The sequence below is a fragment of the Mustela erminea genome, chromosome 21 (assembly GCF_009829155.1).
Source record: "Mustela erminea isolate mMusErm1 chromosome 21, mMusErm1.Pri, whole genome shotgun sequence".
Classification (NCBI taxonomy): Eukaryota; Metazoa; Chordata; class Mammalia; order Carnivora; family Mustelidae; genus Mustela; species Mustela erminea.
The window spans coordinates 5,498,980-5,525,721 of record NC_045634.1 but is presented as its reverse complement, the minus strand read 5'-3'; the positions used below and the strand labels follow the sequence as shown (position 1 = coordinate 5,525,721).

General features: G+C 37.4%; 1 protein-coding gene across 1 annotated transcript in view; it reads left to right on the top strand.

Annotated features, from left to right (window-relative positions):
• ADAM9 (ADAM metallopeptidase domain 9) overlaps positions 1 to 26,742 on the top strand; it is a 147,957-nt gene that overhangs the window by 64,926 nt on the left and 56,289 nt on the right. Inside the window, exons 12-14 of the mRNA XM_032329020.1 lie at positions 5,252 to 5,423; positions 13,537 to 13,629; positions 24,574 to 24,769. Of these exons, the coding sequence (XP_032184911.1) occupies positions 5,252 to 5,423; positions 13,537 to 13,629; positions 24,574 to 24,769 (461 nt within the window). The remainder of the gene's footprint in view (positions 1 to 5,251; positions 5,424 to 13,536; positions 13,630 to 24,573; positions 24,770 to 26,742) is intronic.

The window sequence follows — 26,742 nt, the reverse complement described above, 5'->3', positions numbered from 1 at the left end:
TTGAGGGAGGAGGCAAACTCAGGGTCCCCCTACTACTCTGCCATCTTAACTCCTCCCTCCTCTCTTTTCGTCTTGAGGACATTTTTGTTGAATATAGAATTCTAGATTATCCGCTATTTTCTCTCAGCATATTGGTATTATTCTTTTCTTTTGGGGTCCATGTTGCTGTTGATGTTAGCTATCACTAAAATGTTATTTTGTCGAAGTGGATTTATGTACGTCAGCTATTTTCATAGTGTTAAATTTTTTAAAAATGTAAGTTTTTTTATGTTTCTTAAAGTTGTGGAAAGAAAAAAAAAAACAAGCATACACGCTGATATACCTGCTGAGGATTTTTGTTTTTTGAGTTTTAAAGTTTGAGGTTTGATATTTTTCATAAGTTGTGATAAATTCTCCACTATTGTATTTGCATATACTGCTTCTTTACATATCGTGTCTGTGCATAGTATTCCTGCATATTTGCTGTCCTTCTGGGACTCTAGTTAACTGTGTGTAAGACCGCACAAAATCCGGCCTCCTATATTTTCTTGTATATTTTCTAACATTTTGTGTTTTTTTTTTGGGTAACTTCTTTTTATATCTTCCAGTTCACTGAGACTATCTTTATCTGTAGTCTGCTGTTAAACCTATACATCGAATTCTTAATTTTGCTTATTATCTTTCATTTGCCAAATTTCTATCTAGTTTTTTCATAATGCTGTATTACTATTAGGGATTTTATTTCCCTATTAAAATTTCTGAGCTTGTCATTTTTCTCCCTGACCAGAGTAAGCAGGATGTTTTTTGTTATTATTTGATAATTCTAGTGTCTGGAGGCTTTATTGGATTGTACTTGTTTTTTTCCCTCCCCCTTATAGTTTCTTTTCTTTTTCTTTTTGAGTCGTTTTTGGTATTTTGTGCCTTCATGTTATATTTTGGTAATATGTTGGTCAATGTCTTTGAATAGTTTTTGCTAAGAATAGCTTGAGAAGAATGATTATGCTGTCTTTGGTGATATTAAATTTTTTTTCAGGGAAAAGTTTCCCACCTTCTACTTCATATGCTGTATAGTAAATATTTTATTTTTTTAAGATTTTGTTTATTTATTTGACAGAGAGAGATCACAAGCAGGCAGAGAGGCAGGCAGAGAGAGAGGAAGGGAAGCAGGCTCCCCGCGGAGCAGAGAGCCCGACGCGTGACTCGATCCTAGGATCCCGAGATCACGACCCGAGCCGAAGGCAGTGGCCCAACACACTGAGCCACCCAGGCGCCCCCTGTATAGTAAATATTAATTGAATGTTCATTATGAGTTAGGCTTTTTATTAGATGCAGTCGATATATATAGACATTTGACTTTTTTCCCCAGATAGCTCAACCATTTGGAGCCAGTTCTGTTTAAAAAGTGGATAATCTAACTTTGTAATATGATTTCTGATATTTTGAAGGTATTTGGTAGGGGCTGGTAGTATTTTTCTCATGTAACTGCTCTTAGATTTCTGAAAGTGTGAGGTTTCCTCCTAGGAGGTACCTTTCTGGAGAAATGGCTTTCTTACCCATGGCCCTCAATGGCAACTAGTTCAGAAAGCCTCCATAATCAGGACACTCTATTTTTAAAAAATAATTAATTCATTTAGAACAGGCAAGAGTATGAGTGTGCAGGGGAGGGGCAGAGGGAGAGGGAGAGAGAATCTCAGGTAGGCTGGGTGCTGAGCACGGAGCCCGTCATGGGGCTCAATCTCATGATGCTGAGATCATGACCTGCACAGAAACCAAGTATCAGATGCTCAACTGACGAGGTGCCACAGGGCACTGTTTAAGTAATTGCCATCATTTAGAGCCCTCTGTTAGGACTTCCTACTCCTTGCCTGGAGGATTAGGATGGTAATGGTGGAACTGTGTTCTCATTATTTCCAAATTACTCATAGAAAGAATGTTCTAAATGATAATTGCCTTTTTTTTTTTTTTTGGCTTTATTCTGCTAGATTGTTTCCATTACTGTCATTTACATCTATCTCCTTTTAATGCAGTTTTAGGAAACTTACCTAGGTGTGAGAAAAGAGATGAGGAGATGCTTTAAATTAATATCCTACCACCCAGAGGTGATACGTAGAGAATCAGAATACTTTAGTTGCTATTCAAACCAAGTATTAGGAGAAAGATCATCTTTATTACTATAGGTGCCATCCAGGGATAACTTGGGGAAAAATATCTTCATTGTAGTTCCCATAGGCTTACTGAAGAGCAATATGGAAATGTTTGTTACTCTCTCCATCAGGTAAAAAGCACCAGAAATGCTTCTGATTTTGTTAATCCTTTTCAGTATATTATGGTCAACTCCATTGTGGGGAAACAGATTTTTTTCTTAAATGGGTTGCTTTAGGATGAAACATTTTAGACATTGTATTTGTGAGAAAATGTGTCCCATCTACTAACTAGGAAACTTATTTAAAAAATAATCTGTTTTGAAATGGTAGACTTTATGTAGATTTAAAAAAAAGATTTTATCTATTTATTTGACAGAGAGGGAGAGAGAGAGCGAGAGTGTGTGAGCACACAAGCAGGCAGAGCATCAGACAGGGAGAGCGAGAAGCAGACTCTGCTGAGCAGAGAGTCTGATATGGGCTTTGATCCCAGGACACTGGGATCATGACCTGAACCGAAGGCAGACGCTTGACTGACTGAATCACCCAGGTGTCCCAACAGAAGTGATAGACCTTATGTAGATTAGAATTAGGGACTCAAGTGTAGAAATATACACATGTCTGCACAGTTGTGTAGACATGTGTATATTTGTGGCTATTGGCTGGTTAGTGTATTCTTACAGAAAACATTGAATGTGTACTACATGGCAGACAAGATACTTATCATATATAGATCAACAATAGCAAATAAAAAGCAGTCACAAACCTCTGTCTAAATTGAAGTCTCCTACCAAATAAATAAATAAATAAATAGAAGTCTCTTTTGTTAATTGGGTAATTACTAGCTACTGCTACTCTGACAGTGTCAGCTGATGTCTGTTAGACCCAAACTCCATTAGCTTTCCTAAAACCTGCTCCGCCCACAGTCTTCTCCACGTCAGTCAATGGTAACTCTTTCCTTCTTGTAGTTCGGTCCCCCAAATATTGGAGTCATCTTTGTCTTCTCTCTTTTTATTAGATTCTTCATCTTAAGGGCTGCTCCTTTAAAACATACAAATAATCCAGACACTCCTCACTGTTTCCACTGCTGTCATGCTGGTACCTCATCAGCATTTGAGTGGATTTCTGCAAGAACCCTTTGTATGTACTTTCTCCTTAAAATAGGAACCATGGTGATCCAATTAAAGTACAAGTCGAATCATGTTAAAACTCCTGCTCACCACTTCCCATTGTATCGCCCCCACCTTCCCCAAGTTCCTCATTTCCCTCACAGTAGAATGTCAGAGTCTTACAATGGCCTATTCTCACTGTTGCTGACTGCATCTCTCATTAGTCATTCCTTCCCCGACTCACTTCACTCCAACCCCATTGGCTTCCTTACTGTTCCCTGTGCACACAGGGCAGGATTTTACCTTAGGGCTTTCACACTTGTTCCTTCCTGGTGTGCTGTTCTTTTCCCACACATCCAGTTATCACAGTGGTTGAAGTACCTGTCCTGACTGCTATCGCTTCCTCCCTCCCCCTCCCTGCCTGGGTCACCTGCTTCACCTTCTCACTTTTCTCCATGGCCCTTACCACCTTTGTATACTTGCCGGTTTACTTACTATGTGTATAGTTTGACTCACTCACTAGAATGCTCTGTAGGGGTGAGGATTTTTGTCTGCTTTGTTCATCATTTTATCCCTTGTACAGAAGGAGAGTGCCTTGTGCATAATAACGTTCAAGAAATACTTGAATGAATGATATTGTACAAGAGGACTCTTCCTCACAGTATCATTAAAAGGGATTAGTAAGAAAAAGAATACTGAAAACAAGCCTTTTTTGTTATTGTTAATGGACTTGTGGTATATCTTTTCTTTGTATGTGAGTCAAAACACTGCCTTTGCCTATTTATTTATTTGGTTCCAGACAATTGACCTTTCTTTGTCTGCTGGTCAGTTTGTTAAAATCCTTCAAAACCCCACATTCAAAGACTTTTTTTTTTCAGCTGGTAGTTAATGGTACCAAAATGTCTAGGCAGACTGCTTTCCATTTCCAAGAGCCTAGAGTCTGGACTATTGACTTCTACGTTAGCAAAGAGTGTAATATGTATATCCAGAACACAATGTGTCACAGAAAGAATCCGCTTCTTAGATTCTGTGGATGTACAAAAGAGCCAACATAGACAGGGATGCCTCCTTAATAACTATAATGCAACACAGTTTTCTTTTCCACTGCTACTCTTGGCACCACTGCTCAAGCTGATGAAAGAGAGTCTTTCAGCGCACCAAATTCCCCTGATAAAACTTCAATGGGACTTGACTTCTCAAAGATCCTTGGTGTATATGTGGGTGTTTTTCTCTGTAATCTTCAAAAGTGAAAATAGTGGGACTCTCTGAATGTATTTTAGAGTTACTGTGTAAACCCATAACCAAAAAAGCAAACAAACAAACCCCGCCAACAACATGTAGAACAAATCAAAGTTGCATTTGTATACATCTCACATGGATAGCTCATGGTTTGTATAGATCTCACATGGATAACTCAAGGTGGGCAATTTCTAGAAGCTGTTCTAGCCTTCAGAGTATTAAGCATGGGTCTCAGGAATTACCAGAAGGTTTAAGCCTCAGACTCTAGCTGAAACTCAGACTCTAGCTGAAACTCTGCGCTGTGCAGTTTGCTTGTTGGTGGCTATCATGCATCCTCACTGGAAAGCCCATTCACATTATTTTCACATGGCTCCCTGTGAAGGGAGCATAACAATGTTATCCTGTAGAGTGAGAAAAGATTGGGGAAACATATAGCTAGTGTCAAATATTTGAGGAACTTTTATTATAGAATGTAAATAAAACTGAATTTTGGATAGGACTAGATAATTTCTAAGGTCTTCTTATGGTTTTATATATTAATGTAATTGATATGTTTGGAAGATATTTTCATGGGGGTATAATATATTATAACCCCAATAGTGAATATTATGTAGTAACTGAAATAATGTATTATATTTATTTTCATTTCTCTCTATTTTTTTCTATTTTTTGGTAGTTTATTTTCTGCCATTTTAAATATTCACTTATTGGTTGAGGACGTGATTTAAAATCCCAGTGAATAATTGCTATGACATAAGATCTTTTTCTTAATGTTTATTGTAGAGGTTCCAGAAACTTTAGCAGTTGCAGTGCAGAGGACTTTGAGAAGTTAACTTTAAATAAAGGAGGAAACTGCCTTCTTAATATTCCAAAGCCTGATGAAGCCTATAGTGCTCCTTTCTGTGGTAATAAATTGGTGGATCCCGGGGAAGAGTGTGACTGTGGTACTCCAAAGGTCAGTTTAATTTTTGATTTTTGCTTTGTGAAATTACTTCAGGATTTGGAAAAAATGGAATAGCTTGCTTTGGGCAACTGGCATAGGAGTTGGCAAAAGTTAGTGGCAAATGAGGATTGGTATTTTGCTCGTGGGGACATATTCCTGGGATTGGCCATGTCTTCCTTCCCAGACCATAACTAGTGGTGTCATCTGTTTTGATGTCAGGAAAGTACCATGTTTATTCTTCCATTTTTTGCTAACTTCTGCCATTTCGGTTACGGTTATTAGGTCATTCATTTACTTTAAAGAACTAATCAGTTTTTCGGTTCACTCTTCATTTGTAAGCTTTCACTATTCTGGCATTACCATTGCGAAATACTTTTTTGGTTGGACTCATTTTAATAATAAATTGAAGCTGATTCATTTTCCGGAGTCCTTCAGGAACAAAATTCTTGCTACTTAGATGAGCATTCTCCCTTTATTAACCTTCAGTGTTGTGTCTCCTGATCTCTGTCAGACCTTTATGCACACTTAGCGCCATAAGCCCATGCCCATATTTATTATTATTATTCTGTATCTTACATTTTCCTCTCAAAGTGGTCTGTGTAAAAGTTCTTTCCTTCTTGGCCTTCCATTAAATTTTGAAGAAATTTGTTTAGATTTGTTTAAGCTTTACCATATTCTTAATGTTTTCCACAAGTACTTCTTCTGTATCTGACTGTATCTTCATGCTTTAGAAGCAGATGACTTCATGCTCTAGAAAGACAGCATGTATTTTATGATGGACTTATGGCGGGCCTTCATTATACCCTTGCTGTCAGGGACTTCTTTTAAATGTTTTATGTGGTAAAATCCTTACAATAACCCTAAGAGATGGATATTTTTTGTATTCTCATATCAGATGAAGAAAGTAAGGCCCTAACAAGGTTATGTTTAATTTCTAAATTAATGTTATAGTGTTTGGGTGACCAGGCTCTTTTCCTTTCTAGGCATTCTCAGATCTTTCTTCTTTAAATACTATATATCTTTTGCTTTCTCCTAACTGTTCACTTCAGTACAAAACTTTCTAAGATGGTCTATATTTGCATTTTGAACTTTCACACTACAGAATTACTCTTTAAAAAAGAATACCACTTCTGTCTCAAATACCACAGATTTTGTTTTGCTGCAAAAGTTTCAGATAGTAAGTACAAGCAAAGTTCCCCTTTCACACCATTAGTTTTTAAACTTCCTTCTGGATTGGTAATCATTCTTAAAAGGATAGTGTTTCTTTTTAGACTTTGTGCCTTTTTACAAACATGTAAAATGTACATTTGTAAATCGTTTGGTTTGTCTTAGGATTTTTTTTTTTTTGCATAGCAGACTTAATATGTTGTATGCAGAGGTTTTTTTCTTTTTTTGTTTGTTTTCTATTAGTATATCTTGGGGATTTTTCCATGTCAATACCTTATGTAGACACAATCTTTTAATCTGCTTATTAGTATTCCCGTATAAGGATGTACTGGTATTCCCATATAAGGATATACTATGATTTCTTGAACCATACTCTTATTAATGAACATTTATTGTAAATAGTATTTTTTTGTTGCAAACAGTACATCCTTGTGCATATCCAATGTCTATATAGGCAGGGATGCAAGTGTTTCTCTAAGTTAATTACATAAGGGTAGAATTACTGAATTGAAGAGTATATGTTTTTAAATTTTGTTAGAGGCTATGAAATTTCCTACAAAAAGGCTGTGTCAGTTTGCACTCCTGTCAATAGTTTATGGTGGCATTCGGTGCCCCCTACAGTATAGTCTTTCCAGGAAAGAATAATACATATTTTCTTAAGAAGATTATTATTTCAATTATTAATCTTTTCATATGCTTATAGACTATGTGCTTGTTTTTTTCTATGTATTCTCATTTTATGTCCCTTAACAATTTTTCTCTTGTGTCATTCATTCTTTTAAATTGATTTTTAGGAGCTCACGTATTGTGGGCAAAGTCTGTTGTTTTGTATATGTTTTAATATTTCTCCTCTGTCTGTAGCTTAGAATTTAGCTTTTAAAAAATTAGTTAACTTTATCTTTTAAGGAAGTTTTAGGGTCACAGAAAGATTGAATGGAAAGTACCAAGAGTTCCCATATACCACCACGCACACCACACACACAATTTCCTGTACCCTCCACGTCCTGCAGCACAGTAACATTTGTAACAGTCGATGACTACTTTGACGTGTCATTAACACCTAAAGTTTCCATTACGGTTCTCTCTTTTCTTCTCCCAATCTGTGCTTTTTAATTATAATTTTTAATTCATTTCCATTTTGTGTTCTATTACTTTTTTTCTAGTTGACATTTTTTTCTTCTGAGTTCCTTTATTTATTTATTTTTCATTTATTTATATATATTTAGTTTTTATTGAAATTCCAGTTAATATACAGTATAATATTAGTGTCAGGTATACAATATAGTGATTCAGCACTTCCATACAACACCCACTGCTCATCCGGCCAAGCATACTCCTTGGTCCCCATCACTATTTCATCTACCCACCCCCAAGCTCTCTCTGATAACCATCAGTTTGTTCTCTATAGTTAAGAGTGTGTTTCTTGGCTTGTCTTAGGATTCACTCTTGACATTTAGTTTTTTGTAAGATGTATTTTATTATATTGAAATTTGAAATTTAAATGAAGGAAATTTATCAGGTTTTTTTCCCTTAAGATTTTCTGAATTTTGTATTTTGGCTTGGCTTATAGTACTCTTTTTTCAAGATTGTCATCATAAGCCCTCCATAATTTCTGTTAGCATTTTTGTAATTGAAAATTTTATATTAGCTCTTTAGTTGAGGGGGCCCATGTGGAATAAGCTAAGGGATTAACTTTTATCCATTAATGATCAGTTGTTATAAAACCATTTAAAATTATGCTTTTATCATAAACAGAATTCCCGTGTATATAATCTGTTTCCTCATTCTTTAATCTTTTATGAAGCCATATGTCTTACACAGTGTTTTTGAAAACAATTTAGCTGCTTTCTTAAAGTATAATTGAATACAGTGTTAAAGAAACCAAATTTGGACTTAGATAATGAAAAGCTTTATTCAGAATAAAGACTATTGTAATAGGGAGAATGCTCTGATCTCAGAAATCTGAAAGCACCTTAAAATCAAATAAGAAAAGGCTTTTCTTTTAAAGGGTCAAGGTGAGGGCAAGTCGGTAGGCAGAATCTTTTAAGAGGAAGCTGGGTAAGCAAGGGGAAATGACCAGTGAGGTTTGATACAAAAGTGTTCTGCTGTAGTCAGCCGATTTCCACTAAAAGCTGATAGGGGGGAGGGTGTGGCACATTCCACTTTTTCTGTAAGGACAAGCAGAGCTCAGCGGCCTGTAGGAAAGACAGAAGCTTTACTAAAAGAACTAATAAACTATGTTAGGACAGAGCAAAGAGTAAGAAATATGCAATTGAGAACACTTGGTCAACAATAAACTGCATATATTTAAAGATACAAGTTGATACATTTTTGACAGGTGTATACTTGTGTGAAACCATCATCGTGATCAAGGTAAGAAACACATCATTATTCCAGAAAGTTCTCTGTGACTTTTGGTAATCCTTTCTTTCCATTCATTGCCTGCCGCCCTCTTGCTTTTTTTTTGTTTTTTGTTTTTTTTTAAGATTTTATTTATCCATTTGACAAAGAGAGAGAGAGCACAAGCTGGGGGGAGAAGCAAGCTCCCTGCAGAGCAGGGAAGCCTGATATGGGACTTGATCCCAGGACCCCAGGAACATGACCTGAACCGAAGGAAGTTGCCTAACCAACTGCACCGCCCAGGCGCCCTTTGCATCCCTTTTTGTTCTCCCAGCCTCAGGCAATCACTGATCTCCTTTCTGTCATTGTACATTAGCTGCATTTCCTAGAGTTTCATGTAAGTTTCATGTAAGTGAATTTCATGTTGTCCATCTAGCTTCATTCTGTCTGTTATTTGGGGATTCATCCATGTTGCTACCGTGTCAGTAGTTCATTCCTTTTTATTGCTGTTTATCACTGAATAGTACGGATATGGTACAATTGATTTATCTTTTCATCTCTTCATGTACCTTTGGGTTCTTTCCAGTTTTGGGCTATTAACACATAAAGTTGCTGTATGGGAAGACTCACATACCAGTCTTCCTATGGACTTATGTTTCCATTTCTCTTGGGGAAATAGCTGGGAGTGGAATGACTGGGTCATTTGTTAGGTGTATAACTTCTCAAGACATTTTCAAAGTGTTTTCCAAAGTGTTTGTACCATTTTACATTCCTGCTGTCAGTGTTTGGAAGTTCTAATTCTTTCACATCCTTGGTAACCCTTCACATAGTTGTTCAGTTTAGCTGTTCTCTTAAGTGTGAAGTAGTACCTCACGGAAGTTGTAATTTGCAATTCCTTAGGGACTAGTGATGTGGTGCCTGTTTTCAGTGGCTTATTTGCCATTTGTAGATCTTTTTTGATGATGTATCTGTTCACCTCTTCTCCACATTTTGAAAATTGGTAGTTTTCTTCTTGAGTTTTGAGAGTTCTTCTTATATTCTGGATATAAGTCCGTTACTAGATACGTGATTTGCAGATATTTTCTCCCAGTCTCTAGCTTGTCTTTAATTACCTTAACAGTGTTTTTGGAAGACTAGAAGCTTTACATTTTGATGAAAGCCCATTTTACCAATTTATGCTTTTATGGGCTCTGCTTTTTTGGTATTATATTTCAGGAATCTTTGTGTAATCTTGAGTTGCAAAGATTTTTTCCTAGAAGCTTGTAATTTTAGGGTTTACATTTAGGACTGGGATCCATTTCATCTGAATTCTTTTGTATGGTACAAGGCTTAAATTATAATTTATTTATTTATTTATTTATTTGATGCCGCAGGAGGGGCAGGGCATAAGCAGAGGAAGAGACAGAGGGAGGAGAGGCAGACTCCCCGCTGAGCAGGGAGCCTGAAGCGGGGCTCTATCCCAGGGCCCCGGGATTATGACCTGAGCTGAAGGCAGACACTTAACTAACTGAGCCACCCAGGCGCCCGAGGGTTCATTTATTTTTACATTTTTGTTGTGAGATGATTGTCAACTGATGGGAAGTTGCAAAAACAGTGCAAAGAGCCCCATGTATCTTCACCCAGTTTGCCCCCAAAGTGACATTGTACGTAGCTTTATGCAATATAAAAACCAGAACACTGACATTGATGCATTAATTAGATCACAGACATTATTCAGTTTCACCATTTTTTTTTTTTTTAGGGACTCTTTCTTTTATTTTTGAGGTACAATTCACAGAATATAAAACTGTATTTTAGAGTGCACAGTTCACTGATATTTAGTACATTCACACACAACCACCATCTCTGTTTAGATTCACAATATTTTCACTGCCCCAAAAGGAATCCCCATAACCATTAAGAAGTTACTCCCCATTTCTCCTTCCCCACAGTCCCTGCCAATGACTAATCTGTTTTCTGTCTCCATGGACTTACCTAGTCTGGATGTTTAATATAAATGGAACTCTGCCATATGTGTGACCTTTGTAACTGGCTTCTTTCATTTACTATAATGTTTTTTTTTTTAAATTTTTTATTTTTTATAAACATATATTTTTATCCCCAGGGGTACAGGTCTGTGAATCACCAGGTTTACACACTTCAAAGCACTCACCAAAGCACATACCCTCCCCAATGTCCATAATCCCACCCCCTTCTCCCAACCCCCCTCCCCCCAGCACCCCTCAGTTTGTTTTGTGAGATTAAGAGTCACTTATGGTTTGTCTCCCTCCCAATTCCATCTTGTTTCATTGATTCTTCTTCTACCCACTTAAGCCCTCATGTTGCATCACCATGGGGGTTGAATGGATCAAGAAGATGTGGTATATATACACAATGGAATACTATGCAGCCATCAAAAGAAATGAAATCTTGCCATTTGCGACAACATGGATGGAGCTAGAGCGTATCATGCTTAGCGAAATAAGTCAAGCAGAGAAAGATAACTATCATATGATCTCCCTGATATGAGGAAGTGGTGATGCAGTTTCACCATTTTTAACTACCATTTTTAACTGCATGCGTAATTTTATTCCACTCATTGATTTATGTAAACACCACCTCAGTTAACACAGAACTATATTTTCATCACACAAAAAAACTCTCTGCTGTTACCTTTTTGTATTCATACCCACCCCCAACTCCTGCCCTGGCTACCTCTACTGTTTTCTAGCTGTAGTGTTGCCACTTCAGTGTTAGATAAATGGAGTCATAAGATATATTCTCTTTTGAGAATGTGATGCCTTTGAGGTCAGTCTAAGTTGTTGTATGTATTCATATTTCATTCCTTTTTATGAGAATTATTCCATTGGGTGGATTTTACTGCAGAGAACTTGGAATAATGTTTATGCTGTTATTTCCACCAGCCTGCCTGGAGTTTGTTTAACCTTTGTCTAACCATGTAGAGTTGGTTTTTTTTCCTAACATTTTGCTATTAGAAAAGAAAAAAAACTGCTATGAATCGTATTCCCCTGTTTATCATCAGAGAATTAAAAAAAAAATATGGTGTTCATGATTAAAGAGATAAAAAGTTTTAGAGATAAATGTAAATTAGATAATAAAGAACCAAATAGAAATTATAGAACTAAGACGTCCAATTTATGAAAGTTTCACTGGCTAGAACTAATAGGAGACTAATACGACAGAAAAGAGTCAATGTGGGCAAAACTGATCAAAAGAAATACCCCAATCTGAAGAATAAATAGAAGAGTCAAAAAGAAAAATGAACAGAGCATCAGGGACATGTATGAGTTATCAAATAGTCATGTAACTGCTAATGAAATCTCAGGAGACAGCATGAGAGAAAAAAATAAAATAATGGCTTAAAACCCCCCTAATTTAGGGAAAAACATTGGCTTACAATTTCAGAACACCAAGTGAACCCATGCCAGAATCATTACAAAGAAAATGTACTTCGGTGTACTGTAATCAAAGTGCTGAGGTGAAGAGAAAATAATGAAAGAAGCCAATAAAAACCAGCAGAACAAAGATATGAATGGCAGCTGATTCCCGCCCCCCCCCGAAATGCTAAGGGCCAGAAGACAATAGAATAGCATATTTGCAGTTCTCAATAGAAGACACTGTCAACCTAGAATTCCGTCGTAGGACAAATATTCTTCAAAAATGAAAAAAAGCTTATTTCCTTGGGCCCCTCACATCCCTCCTCCTTCTGTCCCTTCTCTTACTCTTTCCCCCTCCTTCTCCTTCTCCCTCAAACAATTCAGACCTGAACACATGAACTGGAACGTAGAGGAGGTGTCTCTGTGGGTAGGAGGTTGTGGGATTTGGGGTGTGTGTGTCATGGGGGAGACATGGAGGTTTAAAGTGGGGTGAGAGAAGCCAGGCGAGGTAAAAAGAATGGTCACATAATGTGAAGACACACCCATAAGAGAAGTCAGACCTTGAGCATGAAGAGAAAGGTATTGGTGGATGCTTAATTCTCTGTGATGATTAAAGAAACTGTATGACTGAATGTATCCTCCTCCCCCAAATTCATATGTTGAAGCCCTAGCCCCCAGTGTAGCTATATCTACAGATGGGGCCTCTAGGTAAGTAATTAAGGTAAATGCAGTCAGAAGGATGGGCTTCTGATCTGACAGGGTTATTGCTCTTAAGAGAAGAGACCCCAGAGAGCTTGCTTGCTCTCTCTATCAGACCATCCACACTGAAGAGGAGCCATCTAAGCACACAGTGAGAAGGCAGCTGTCTGCAAAGCTAGGAAGAATGTCCTTCCCAAAACCCAACTTGGCTGGAACTTTGAGTTTGGACCTCTAGCCTGTAGAACTCTGAGATAATAAATTTCTGTTGTTGAAGCCACCAGTCTATGGTATCTTGTTCTGGCAGTTCCAGAAGACAAAAAGGCATTTCTCTGTATGATTTCAGTCTTTTGAAAGATGTTGAACTTTCAGTGGTTGTAGCTGAAGAGTCACTGAGAACTTCAGAAGGATAGTAAGTGATTTTCCAGAGAGTAACTGCTATAGCCCAGTTTGAAAGAAGATACTAGATCTGAGATAAGACTTTGATTAATGAAAATTGATGACAATGACTCCTTTCTTTGTTGACAGTTATTTTCTTTTCACAGGAGTGTGAATCCGACCCTTGTTGTGAAGGAAGTACTTGTAAACTTAAATCATCTGCTGAATGTGCATATGGTGACTGTTGTAAAGACTGTTGGGTAAGTGTCATGAAACCGCTGTGAAGGCACACACATGAGCTGTGTCTCTCCACTATGTCAGCTTTATCCAATCCTAAAGCAATGTTAAATCACAATTAGAAATCAGGTTCAGGATTCCAAACTCAGTGACAATTCACCATGTGATGAAACTGGGCTTCTTACTCGGCACCCAGGGCAGGAGAGAAGACAAGCTATACAAGGAACAAGATAACAGGAGGGCGCAAGAAGTGAATGAACCAACTCGAAGTCAGTCTGCGGGTGTGTGGTTGAGATAAGGCCTCGGTCTGTGGGTCAGCTCTCCGCACTCACCGCTTCTGATGTTCAAGCAGTGAAGGATCTTGCTTCTGTTTGGAGATAATGGAGATCATTGGGACAGAGCCTTCAGCGGCAGTTACCATTTTTAGGTGGTCATAGACAAAGACTTTGACAGTTGGCTGCCAAAATCCTTCCCTTTTTAAAGGGATTTAATTAGTTTTGGGTCTCTGCAGACCTCCTCTGGTTCTTGGTGATCAGTTCCGGGGGGTCAGCTGTTGTGGGTTCTGGTGCTATCTCCTAGCTGCAGTACTTGCACTGCTCTTGTCATTGCTTGACACAGGCCCCTGCTTGACGTGGGAGACTCCATTTTGCTCTCTACATTCTACCCCATGGTTCCTCTTGGCAAATTCTCTAAGGGCCATGCCAGGAATCAAATATGTGTTAAAGCAGGATGGCAAGAGTAGTTTGGTAACATAGCAAAAGACATGTTTAGGTTACTTAATCAAGTTTTCAATGGAAATCAAACAAAATCAATTAAATTCAAACCATTTAAGATAAGGAGCACATCAGATCCAAACAAGATAGATACATTAAAATGAATCAAGCAAACACAAGTAAGAGCTCCACCTCAGAGTCACATCTAGTTGAATAAAGTCAAACAAAAAGAAGATAAAAAATAAAAAAAATACATATGGAATCTTCAGTATAGACTCTTGGTGTATCCAAAAAAGAACAGTGAGGGTATGGAGAATCATAGTCTTTCTATGATTTTTTTTCTTTTTAAGAGTAAGAGTGCATATTTAACATTCTAATAGCATATTTAATAAGATATATAACAAAAGTGGTAACTGAAAGTAGTAGAAGAATTTCCTTAATGGATTCCCAAATGTGTAGAGATAATTCCATCCCATCTTTAGGTATTTTAAAGGTTTTTAGTAAGACCATGAGTCAGAACAAATCACATGTTTGAAGGAGTTTGCTAACAATTCTAGAAAGGAACATTTATTATGTTTTCTATGTCTTTGTTTAATGGAGTTAAGTTAATATTAATCACGCTGAAACTGCATGAAGGGCCTGTGTAGCATTTTTAAAATGGTTTAGCTTGTTGGTTAAGGTTTTGTGGTCTGCTTTGAGTCCTTCCATGTTTTCATCCAAAAGTTTATCAATTTTGTCAGTTTTAACCCAAGGTATTTCTGTTATTTTAGTATGGTAAGATATTGGAAGATCTCTGTATGAATATTCTGAGATGTAGGTATCCATTTTGGTAACATTATTTATTATGTTATATTAATAGCATACAATATTTTAATACGTTCATTATTTATGGTGATAGTAGTATCCTTCATCTTAATGTGATTAAAGAATTTAACCTCTGAATAAACATTAGCACAAATTATCCAATTAAAGAGTCCCATGTTAAAAAACAACTTTTCACTGGGTGCTTTTGTTAAAGGAAAAAGGTTAGCATTGATTTCCAATTCATGCCGGGTATAGTACATGTTATGAGATCATTGAAATACCATTTCTTTGGATAATGAATATCCATCTATCCATAGGGTTATACACGTTGCCAGAGTGCAGTATTACCTTGTATTTGTTATTGCACAGCGTATGAGTCATATGCTAGTAGGCTTCGACCTCCAATAATCTTAACAATGAAAGTTTACATTGCCCTGTATTGTCACAACCTGATGGTCTCAAGAGGTCTAATTGTAAAAGAGATTCAGTCCAGTTAGAAGAATACATTTTTCCTGTTACTGTAATGTTTCTAATATCATTCCATGCTCTCTCAAGAAGGTTATTGATTCTTTAGCAACTAATTTTTAATTGTTCATTCAAATAAGTATTTCTCAGATTAAGTAAATTTTGTTGCAGGGCCTGAATCTTATGGTCACTATTATACTTAAATTCCAGTTGGTATGCATGATAATCACACATAGTTCTATGGGCAATAGAATGTAATTCTTTAAATGCTGAGAAAATTTTGGAACCTAAGTTTTCTACTGCATTGTGTAAGGGGTTCACATTTTTTGAGTGCATATAATTCTTGCTTAACTTTGGATTTCTGCTTCCTGAATTGCTGAGATAATTAAGTTAGAGATGATGCCTAGTCCTACCAGGAACTGTAAAGGGTTTCTACGTCTTATTTTGTCAATGGGTAGATGAGTCAATTCTAATTACATTCTTACAGTTAGGGTGCTGTACTGACCACGTATGTTCTACCCATTGTGCATCTGATGGTTAGATGAATGAGAAGTATTGTTCCATATCTGGATTGTCCTCCCAAATTTTAAGTGTCAAATCTAGATCCTTTTCAGGAGATTCTAGGAGGTCTGGTGTGGTTGAGTCTGGTAATTGTTGTCTCTCTCTCTTCTCTCCTAATGTAAAAAAAACTTATTCTTTTAGTGATATCTTAATTAAGCAGATGGTGTAATTAGCTATTTTTCTACACCGTGGTTGGGTCCTGTTACCAATGTGGCAATTTCTATTGTGGCAATAAGTGAAGTATCTGATTAGTTCAGCAAGACAGAGAATCAGGAGAATATTGATAATTATAAGTAATATTTTGCCCAGCAGCATCATTAGCAGGAAACTAGATCAACACTGGATTTTTGTGTTCTAACTGATGATGTAAGTGTGCGTGCATTAGACTTGTCTTATAATGAAAAGTACAAAGTAATAACCAGGGGCATAAAAATATATATTAGCTTTTTTATTTTAAAGATTTTATTTATTTATTTGACAGAGATCACAAGTAGGCAGAGAGGCAGGTAGAGAGAGAGAAGGGGAAGCAGGCTCCCCGCTGAGCAGAGAGCTCAATGTGGGGCTCGATCCCAGAACTCTGAGATCATGACCTGAGCCGAAGGCAGAGGCTTAACCCACTGAGCCACGCAGACACCCCTAAAGATTTTTTTTTCTGATCTGTAGTGGAAAGCCCTTCTAGTATGTAATTTTTCTTCAGGTATTCTAAGGTATGTCCATAGGAACAAGGTCCTGGATTTTCTTAAATTGCAACTGTCCTTTAGCCCCTGTAGTCCAAGAAATGTTTCTGTGCTAAGTGTGTCTATTGTTACCTCCCTTTTTTCCGTGTCTGGGGCAGGGTTGTTTAACATCTTATGAGGACCATCTTTTTATAACCTGTCTCTCTGATTTAGCAAAAAGCAAGCTATATCCAGGCCTTGTTAAAAACTTCTTTGTTTCTCTTATCAATCATAATTCTATTTTTAACAATCCATTAAATCTCTCTGTATATCCAGCAGCTATAGGATTGTGGGCTAGATAGTAATTCCATTGTAAGTCCCATAGATCACAGAGCTTTTAAACTAAGGTGGCTGCCAAATGAGTTCCCTAATCACTTTCTACTGTTACTGGTGCTGCAAAGTGAGCTGCCCATGACTCTAGAGCTCTTAGTGTTGCATGAGCTGATGGGCTAGAGGCAACCAGAGCTATCCCTAATTCTGTATATGGGTCTACTATGGTAGTGGTATATATCTGTTGATAGCTATGATTTCAAGGTCCTGTAAAGTCTATTTGTATTATAAAATTAAATGTGGTAGGCTTGTAGGTATGTATCTATTGATGCAGTGTACCTGTGTTTATATATCACCTGTTTACATGTGATGCATTCTTTTAATGTTCTTTTTATTTCTTGCCAAGTAACTTTTAAGATTTCTTTCAGTGAACCATTTATATAAGGCGTGTGTTCCTATGTATGCTTTCTATGTATTTCCATAATTGTATGTGTAGTTATTAGTATTTCTGTTATTTCCTTATCTATGTGATATTGGTTTCCTGTCTTTTTAAATTTCAGTTGGTATTACTTTGAGTACCTCCCATTTTCCATCCCTCTCTCTTTGTAACATTACTGGTGGCAATGTGTGTCTCCATCCTTTCTTATTTCTTTTTAATTTTAATTTTAAACCTTCCTTTGTTTCTTTTGCCTTAATGTCTCTTGTCAATGCATCAGCCTCGTATTTCAATACCTCTGTGTTGACTTTTTTATGTGCTGACACACGTGTAACAAATTTTAATTTTCTCTGAAGCTATATATAATTCTTCCCAATATTCTCTTGACCATATGTCTTTGGCATTTATTTTAGAATCATTTCTTGGCCATTTTCCTGACCATAGGGCTACTGCCCATGAGTCAGTAAAAATATATATGGTGCTTTGATTCTCCTTTAATGATTTTCTTACAGCCAATACTACTGCAATTAATTCTACATGTTGTGCAGATTGAGTCCTACCTTTCTCCCTGAGTATCAGATTGTCCCGGGTCTCTGTGCTACAGCTGTCTGTTGTTCTTCCAGAGACTGTGGAGGCTGATGTCTCTGTAAACCAGGCATTTGATAGACGTTTGGACCAGGGTGGGTCCTGTTTCCCTAGGTTTCGAATATGGATTTGCCTGCCCCTCCTTGGAGTAAATTCTGGCAAGTCTGTTTCCTTCTTATGTATTTCCTCGGTGTGGAGTCTTGGTTGTCTCTGGAAAGAGGTGTCTTGGATATACCATTTCCAAGCTAGTTTTGAATCAATTTGGATACCTGTCCATTCTTCTGGGCTCAGTTTTATCCAGTGGAGCAAAGGTATATGACTTGACATTGTTATTTTTTGATTTCCCGTAGGAGGTTCTATATTTTTTAAAGCTTTGTATAGCTACCATGTATGTTTTTCAAATATAGAATATTTGTGTTCTGAATATGGGAACTTTGTGGTCCAAAATCCTACTGGTAGAAAATTAGGTTTGTGTTCCTTCTTTGTGCACAGGGACCATGTACCATATTCTCTACTTACCAGTATTTCTTTCTTTCTTTTTTTTAAGATTTTATTTATTTATTTGACAGAGAGAGATCACAAGCTGGCAGAGAGGCAGGCAGAGAGAGAGAGAAGGGGGAAGAGAGTCAGCAGAGAGCCCGATTCGGGGCTCGATCCCAGGACCCTGAGATCATGACCTGAGCCGAAGGCAGAGGGTTAACCCACTGAGCCAGGCGCCTCAGTATTTCTCTTTTAATGGTTCTCCTACTGCTTGATAGTATATTGTTTGAAATGTCTTAACAAAATCCCTTAATGTATCTAAAGCCTGTTGTTTTGCTTATTCAAAATTGGTGCCTTTTTAGTTATTTTGTAAATAGGTTTTAAGATTATATTAAGGTATGGTAGATGCTATCTCCAATATCCAAATGAGCCTTTAACTCTCTGTGCCTCTGTTTTATCTTTCGGTGGTCCTGTTGCTTATATTTTATCTTTTAACCTTAGCTAGCATTTTCCTTCCTTCAGAAGACCATTGAATTTTTAGAAATTTACAATGAGTGTCTGGGCCTGATATTTTTTCATTGTTAATAGTCCATCCCTTTTCCCTTAAATCCAATATTAACTTTTCCTTTTCTTGTCTTAATTGCTCCTTATTTTTTGTTATGTTATCATAGACTATTACTAGAGATTTGTACAATGATTGCTCTATATGAGTGGACAGTATAGTATGTGCTATAACTGGGCTCTTTAAATATCCTTGGAGCAACCTTACAAATTGATTTTTTTTGCCTTCCCATGAGACTTTGGTATATTCCTGGCTTTCTCCTATAATAGGTATTGCAAAAACCATGTCTGACATATCTATAGTCACATAATATTTTCCATTGTAACTAGTTATCTTTTAAATTACTTCTTCTCTGTCAGGTAATGCTCCCATTGATTTTGGTGATACTTTATTTAGATTTCTATAATCTGTTGTTACCCTATATTGTCTACTAGGTTTTAACACTGAACATGTGGGACAATAAAACTGGATGACATTCCTGGAATAGTTGTACTGTCTTTTAATAATTCCATTATCTTTTCTGTTATCTCCTTACATACCCATTTTAATGGGTATTGTTTAGTAAATGATTCCCTATGGAGTCTGGGGAGTTCTATGCTAAGCATATATTCTTTTTTTTTTTTTTTTTTTAAAGATTTTATTTATTTGACAGAGAGAGAGAGAGAGAGATCACAAGTAGGCAGAGAGGCAGGCAGAGAGAGAGGAGGAAGCAGGCTCCCCGCCGAGCAGAGAGCCTGATGTGGGGCTCGATCCGAGGACCCTGAGACCATGACCTGAGCTGAAGGCAGAGATTTAACCCACTGAGCCACCCAGGCGCCCCTATGCTAAGCATATATTCTTATTTTTATTTCTTTTGAATGGCATCCATTCCTCATATAATTTTGGAATTAAATCCATTCCTATAATATTTTCTAGCTGCAGTGCACTCACAAAAGTATGTCTCATAGGTTCTGTTCTTACATTAATACTTCTGTTTCTATGGATTTTTCCTCCTGATTCTTCAGTATTTATTGTTTTTCCTTTATTAGGTCTTTCTTTCTTTAATAATGATATTTGGGATCCTGTACCTACCAAAAATGTGTCTGTTCTTATTTCCTTTCCTATTTTTAATGCTGATTGCATATGTGGCCTATTATCCCTGGATTTGGTGGCCTTCCAATCCATTCTGAGGTCCTCTCGTTTTTTATGAAGAACATTTTAGTAAATCTGTTGTTCCCTTTCCTATACTGTTTGCTGGTATACTTGCTCCTCTTTTAATGGTTTCAGTGAAATGTTTCTTTTTTCCTCCTCTTCTGTCTCGATTTTTGTATCAATTTCTATTATTTTCTGTATTTCTTGGCTCTCTGTTTCTAACTAATTTCTGTTCCATGTGACTTCTTATTGATATTTCTTTGATTTCTTTCTGGATATATTCGCTGTTCCCTCTTTTTTTGATAGTTAAGATAATTTTGTGTCCTCTATCTGCAAATGGTCTGCTCATTGTGTTTGCAGATACCTGCACAGTATTATTACTTATGAACCTTCTGGTGTGGTCTCTTTCCGCAGATGATTGCCTGTGTGTTCATTTTGTGAGTAGTTCAGGTGCCCTTGAGGGCCTAGATACATCCCGCTAATGTGATTGCTGTTTCCTGAGCTGTCAGTGTTATCTTATGTGTGCCTGATGATCTGCATATATTTATTACATCTTGCATGGTATGGCATCCTGCTAGCACATTTGTAAATGACATCTTTATGTTTTCCGGGGCTCCTAACAGCAGTGCTCTTTTAATCCCATTAGTGCCTGGCACCTCAAAGGATGTGGTGAATCTTCCCTGAGTGTAATAGATCAGAACCGGAATAACCAATTGGTGGCAATGCAGTTGAGCCTGCTCTAAGTCAGTCCAATTCTATTTATCTCCAAATTTCGTGGGGTCTAGATAAGAGTTTACTTTTCTCCATGCCAAAGCAATCCAGGGCCAGAGGGATAGAATTTTGGTGGTTTATTTCTCCTTCATTTCCTTGGTTTAAAGAGGGATTTTCAGCTAAAGAAGATATCTGAGGCATCTCTGCCCCTATAATGCTGTTGTATTTGCCCCATTATCCCATACATGAAGCATCCAGTCTGTATCAGATATATATTTTTGACAAAATTCTGTTCTAATCTTTTGAGGTGGAGCATGACTGTATTCTCTTGTCCTCTGCTATTTCCACAGGTTTTCTTGTCCATTACTGTAACCTGATACTTTCTTCCTGGTAATTATAGGTCTGCTGTGATAATTTATCCTCCTTCTGGCCCCCCTGCCCCAGGGTCATCATAGTCTCCTGGATCCTCAGGATGGGGATCCTGGGGTCCTAAGGGGTTATTGTCCTTTAAATTTTTTTTTTTTTTTTTTTTTTTTTTTTAAGATTTTTTTATTTATTTATTTGTCAGAGAGCGAGCGAGCGAGAGCGAGCACAGGCAGACAGAGTGGAAGGCAGAGTCAGAGGGAGAAGCAGGCTCCCTGCGGAGCAAGGAGCCCGATGCGGGACTCGATCCCAGGACGCTGGGATCATGACCTGAGCCGAAGGCAGCTGCTTAACCAACTGAGCCACCCAGGCGTCCCTGTCCTTTAAATTTTAAATTATTCATTGATTTGGCCTGCCTTATTACTTAATTAGCTAGCTCTTTGCCCTTTGTCTGCCCTGGCCTAACTGCGAGATGGTTTTTAGGTAAGATGGGAACCTCTGCAGTGGGCGCCTGGGACACTAAGGGCTTTACATTTTTAGAATCCTTCAGATCCATGACTGCATCTCCTGGGGTCTTGATTGTGAGCTTCTTTCTAACTTCTAATTCTATGGAGCTCTACAGGTCTTCTATACAATGTATAGAAGTACAAAGTATACAAAGTATATACAAAGTATGGTGTCAGGCCTCTGGGCCCTTTTCACCATCCTTTTTGGGCTTTTACCTAGTGCGCACATCTTTCTTCCTTTTTTATAACCTAGCAGCTGCTATATACAATTTCTTAACTATGTAAAGCTCTAGTTCCCACTTATACCCTAGGATATTTATACAGATTTTCCCATAATTTTTGTCCACACCTTTCTGCCAAGTTATAGATTAATTTGGCCAGTAGTGGCATATATCTTTGCAGTACCTACAAATGGTTTAATTTTTCTTGGCCCTCCAAGTGCCTTTCTGAGGCAGTGTCCCTTGGTCTCAGCTTTGGCTAGTTCTGCCGTGCCTGACAGACAAAGGCGTAACCCCAGACGAGCTTTGGCTGCTGACTGCTTCCTGCATAGAACCAGTCTTTCTTTCACCTGCCTGGGCCAATACCGTAGGATTTCACTCTCAGTGAGACTCTGGGGAACTCTATATTCACATAAATTTATTGCCCAGTTTATTATTTTCAGTTCAGCTATAGTCAAATTCAAGCAAGACTTTAGGAGTCTTTTCTGATTCTTCTAAATTTTCTAACACATGATGAGTCAATGACAGTGAATCCTGCCAACAACATGAGTTGGTCTTTCTATGATGTCAGTTTTATTCAGTCATAAGCAAAGTTAAATCACAATCAGAAACCAGGTTCAGGATTCCAAACTCAGTGACAGTTCACTATGTGATGAAACTAGGCTCCTTACAAAGTACCTGGAGCAGGAGAGAAGACAAGGCACACAACAAACAGTAGCAGAAGGGCGCAGGAAGTGAAAGAACTGTGGACGTGTGGTGAGACAAGGCCTCCATCTGGTCTGGGTCAGCTCTCTGCACTCACGGCTTCTGATGTTCAAGTGGTAAGGCTCTACATTCTATTTGGAGATTAATCATGCAGAGCCTTGGCGGCAAGGTCTGAAGAGTCTGACGGCTTGCTGCCAAAATCCTTCCCTTTTTAAAGAGATTTAATGAGTTTTGGGTCTCTGCAGACCTCTTCTGGTTATTCTCTTATCAGTTCTGGTGGTGTCAGCGAACATGTGTCCCGGATGATATCTCCTAGGGGCAGTACCTGAACTACTTGTGTCATTGCTTGACACAGGGCCCTGCTTGATGCAAGAGACTCCATTTTACTCTCTACAGTAAGGAATTCCTCCCTATTTGGAAAAAAGTAGAAAAAGGACAAATAGGGATATATTAAAATTCATGTTTTCTGGTCTGTAAGAGAGCACTATTCTTACATGATTTTATGAAAAATTTTATACCACTTGTTTATAATTTTGAATTACATTCTTTTATAACAAGTGGTCTTGTGAGACTTTTATTTTAAGGAGAAACTTTTTTTTTCTGATTTTAAGAGTGATCTGGGGCACCTGTGTGGCTCAATGGGTTCAGTGTCTGACTCTTGATCTCAGCTCAGGTCTTGATTTTGGGGTCATGAATTCAAGCCCTGTGTTGGACTTCACGCTGGGCATGGAGTCTACTTAAAAAAAAAAGAAAAGAAAAGAAAAGAAAGTAATCTGTGTTTTTTTTTAATAAATAATTTAATAATACCAAAGTATAAGAAGTATGCAGTGAAAGATGCTCTATCATTTTACCCTCCTCAGGTAGCCATTGTTGGTAATTTGTTAACTTTACATACTCTTTTCCTATATAAATGTGAATGCATGTGTATATGTATTGTGTATAAGTGTGTGAACACAGATACACTTATTTTTACTACCTGCTTTTTTCAGTAAGGTACCATAGACTTTATTCATATAGTTCTACATGGTTACGTAGTTAATACTGTTTTATGTGGCTATACCATAATTTCTTTATGGAGTCAACTAATGACGGCTGTTTAGGTTGCTTCTAACTTTTGTTTCTAAGTGGAATTGTTGGGATAGAGTATACATGTTAAAAATTTTGACACATATTATATACCTTCCACAAATGTACCAGTCTATACTTCTGCCAGCAGGGTAATCAAATTCTTGCTGTGCTGACATTGGTTGCTAGCAAGTATTATAATCCTGGTTAGTCTGATGGGCATAAAGTGCCTTCTTTTTTTTAAGATTTTATTTATTTATTTGAGAGACAAAGAGCTTGAACAGGTGTGGGGTAGAGGGGCAGAGGGAGAGGAAGAAGCAGACTCCCCGCTAAGCTGGGAACCCGATGTGGAACTCAATCCCAGGACCCTGGGATCATGAACTGAGCGGAAGACAGATGCTTAACTGACTGAGCCACCCAGGTGCCCCAAGTGTGAAGTGCTTTTAAAGTTTTAATTTGCATTTCTTTTGGTTATCATGAGGTTATATTTTTTTCATTTTCTGTATTTCATGGCTTTTATGAGTTGCCTGTTATCAGACTTTGCTCATATTTCTGTTGGTTTTCTAATATTTTGTTGTTAGAACTTTTTATAGATATAAATACTGTGGCTTCAGATTTGATTAATTTGTGGAGATTGTCCTGATATTCCTGTTTAATTTGAATTTTATTACCCTAGTTCCTTCCAGGTGGTACTTTATGCCGAGGAAAAACCAATGAATGTGATGTTCCAGAATACTGCAATGGTTCTTCTCAGTTCTGTCAGCCAGATGTTTTTATTCAGAATGGATATCCTTGCCAGAATAACAAAGCCTATTGTTACAATGGCATGTGCCAATATTATGATGCTCAGTGTCAAGTCATCTTTGGCTCAAGTAAGACATTTTAACTGTAATTGAAATTGGTTGTTTTGATTTTGTGCTTTAGTTTTTGTTAAAAATGTAAAGACAACATTATTGATAAAATTTCAGTTTTCCTGTTATATATCCCTCCTTCCTTCTTCATCACCAGTCCTGTTCATGAATTTGATATGTGCAAATTCAGTTGATGGTTTTTGCTTTTCATTCCCTCTCTTTTTATCACCTTTCTATTCTATATGTATATAAACAGAATAAATATGTGTTTACTTAGTATCATGTTCTAGTTTTAATAATTTCATATAAAAAGTATGGGTATATATACATATGGGTCTGCTGTTTTCATTGCTCACTTAAAATGTTTTTGATACGTTTGATTAAAATATCAATACATTATGATACATTTAGATCACAGTACATTAGAATATTTCATTATGTAAATGGAATCCATTCTCATGCTGATGGATATTTAGGATGTTTGAAAGTTTCCTGCTTTCTCTATTTAAAGTTTTCATTTTTATCAAAGTTATATGTACATATTAAAGAGCCAGATTTTTAAAAATAAGTTTTTATGAAAAAGTGTGCTTCCACCTAATAGCCCCATTCACTGGGGCAACCACTTTTCACTTTTTCTAGCTGATTATTCTGTTATTTGCTTCAGGTCTTTAGATAATCTCTTGGTAATGCCATTTTTTGATTTTTCCATTCTAGGTATTAACCATTAATTTCTCACTATGGAAGATGAGAATTTAAAATTCTTTCCTTCTTTTAACCCTTGTCAACTGCCATCATATTCTTGGTCTTTTTCCATTCTTCATTCTTTTACTGTAGATTATTATGATTTTAGTTAAAGCTCTGCGGATTGATGTGATACTGTGATTTATAATTAGAAAAATATATTTGATCTTCGTCCAGTTCCTGGCATCAAGCTTTTGAAACTTTTTGGAATTTCCTAAGTGATGAAAGCTATAAATGTGTCTTTTGTTGTGTTAATGAAGTAACATTTGGAAAGCTCCTAGGTAACCCAAGGGTGGGGGCTGGTTGCCCAGGGAACCAACAAGTGTGATTAGAGGGTTAGAACTTTCAGTTCCCCCACCTCTAGGAAGGGGAGAGGGGCTAGAGATTGAGTTAATCACTAATGGCCTGTGGTTTAATCTACCATACCTATGCAGTGAAGCCTCCATAACACCCCAAAGGGATAGGGTTCTGAGAGCTTTTCCAGCTTGGTGAACAAGTGGATATTCTGGGAAAGTTGTACTTGGAGAAGGTATGGAAGTTTCAAGCCCCTTCCCTCACACCTTCCCCTATGTATCTCTTCCATCTGGCTATTCCTGAGTTATATCCCTTTACAAAAATTAGTAATCTAGTAAGTAAAAATGTTTCTCAGTTCTGTGAGCTGCTCTAGCAAATTAATTGGACCCAGGAAGTCAGTTGTGGGGACTTCTGATTATAAATACATTTATGACAAAAGGGAAGAAATACTCATGACAATTGAAGTCCTAGGTTCTGTAACTGGTCATGTGGTCATAGCTGGTAGGTTTAACAACTTCCTTCATTATCCATTCCATATATCCTTTGTCTTCACCAAGCACATCAGTAGGTCGTAGTTTTTAACCTGTAGAGTGACCCAAACTTTTATTCTTGAAGGCTCTGGGCTGCGTGACCTGAATTGGGTTGCTGTAGCTTTCCATTGGTCTCAGTCACAGGGCATACTAATACTAAGAGTCACCCTATGAGGTCTCCTGTATTCCACGGAGATTCTCCCTTATCTCTGTTGTGTGGTATTAGTCCAGTGCTACTTTGGCACAATGGAGTAGTAGTAAAGTTCAGACAGCACAGTAACTCCCTTCTTTGTTCATTCAGAAGTATGAGAAGTGTAAAATGGCTGGATTTAAGTCTTTTTTTTTTTTTAGATTTTATTTATTTGTTTGACAGAGAGATAGCGAGAGAGGGAATACAAGCAGAGGGAGTGGGCAGAGGGAGAAGCAGGC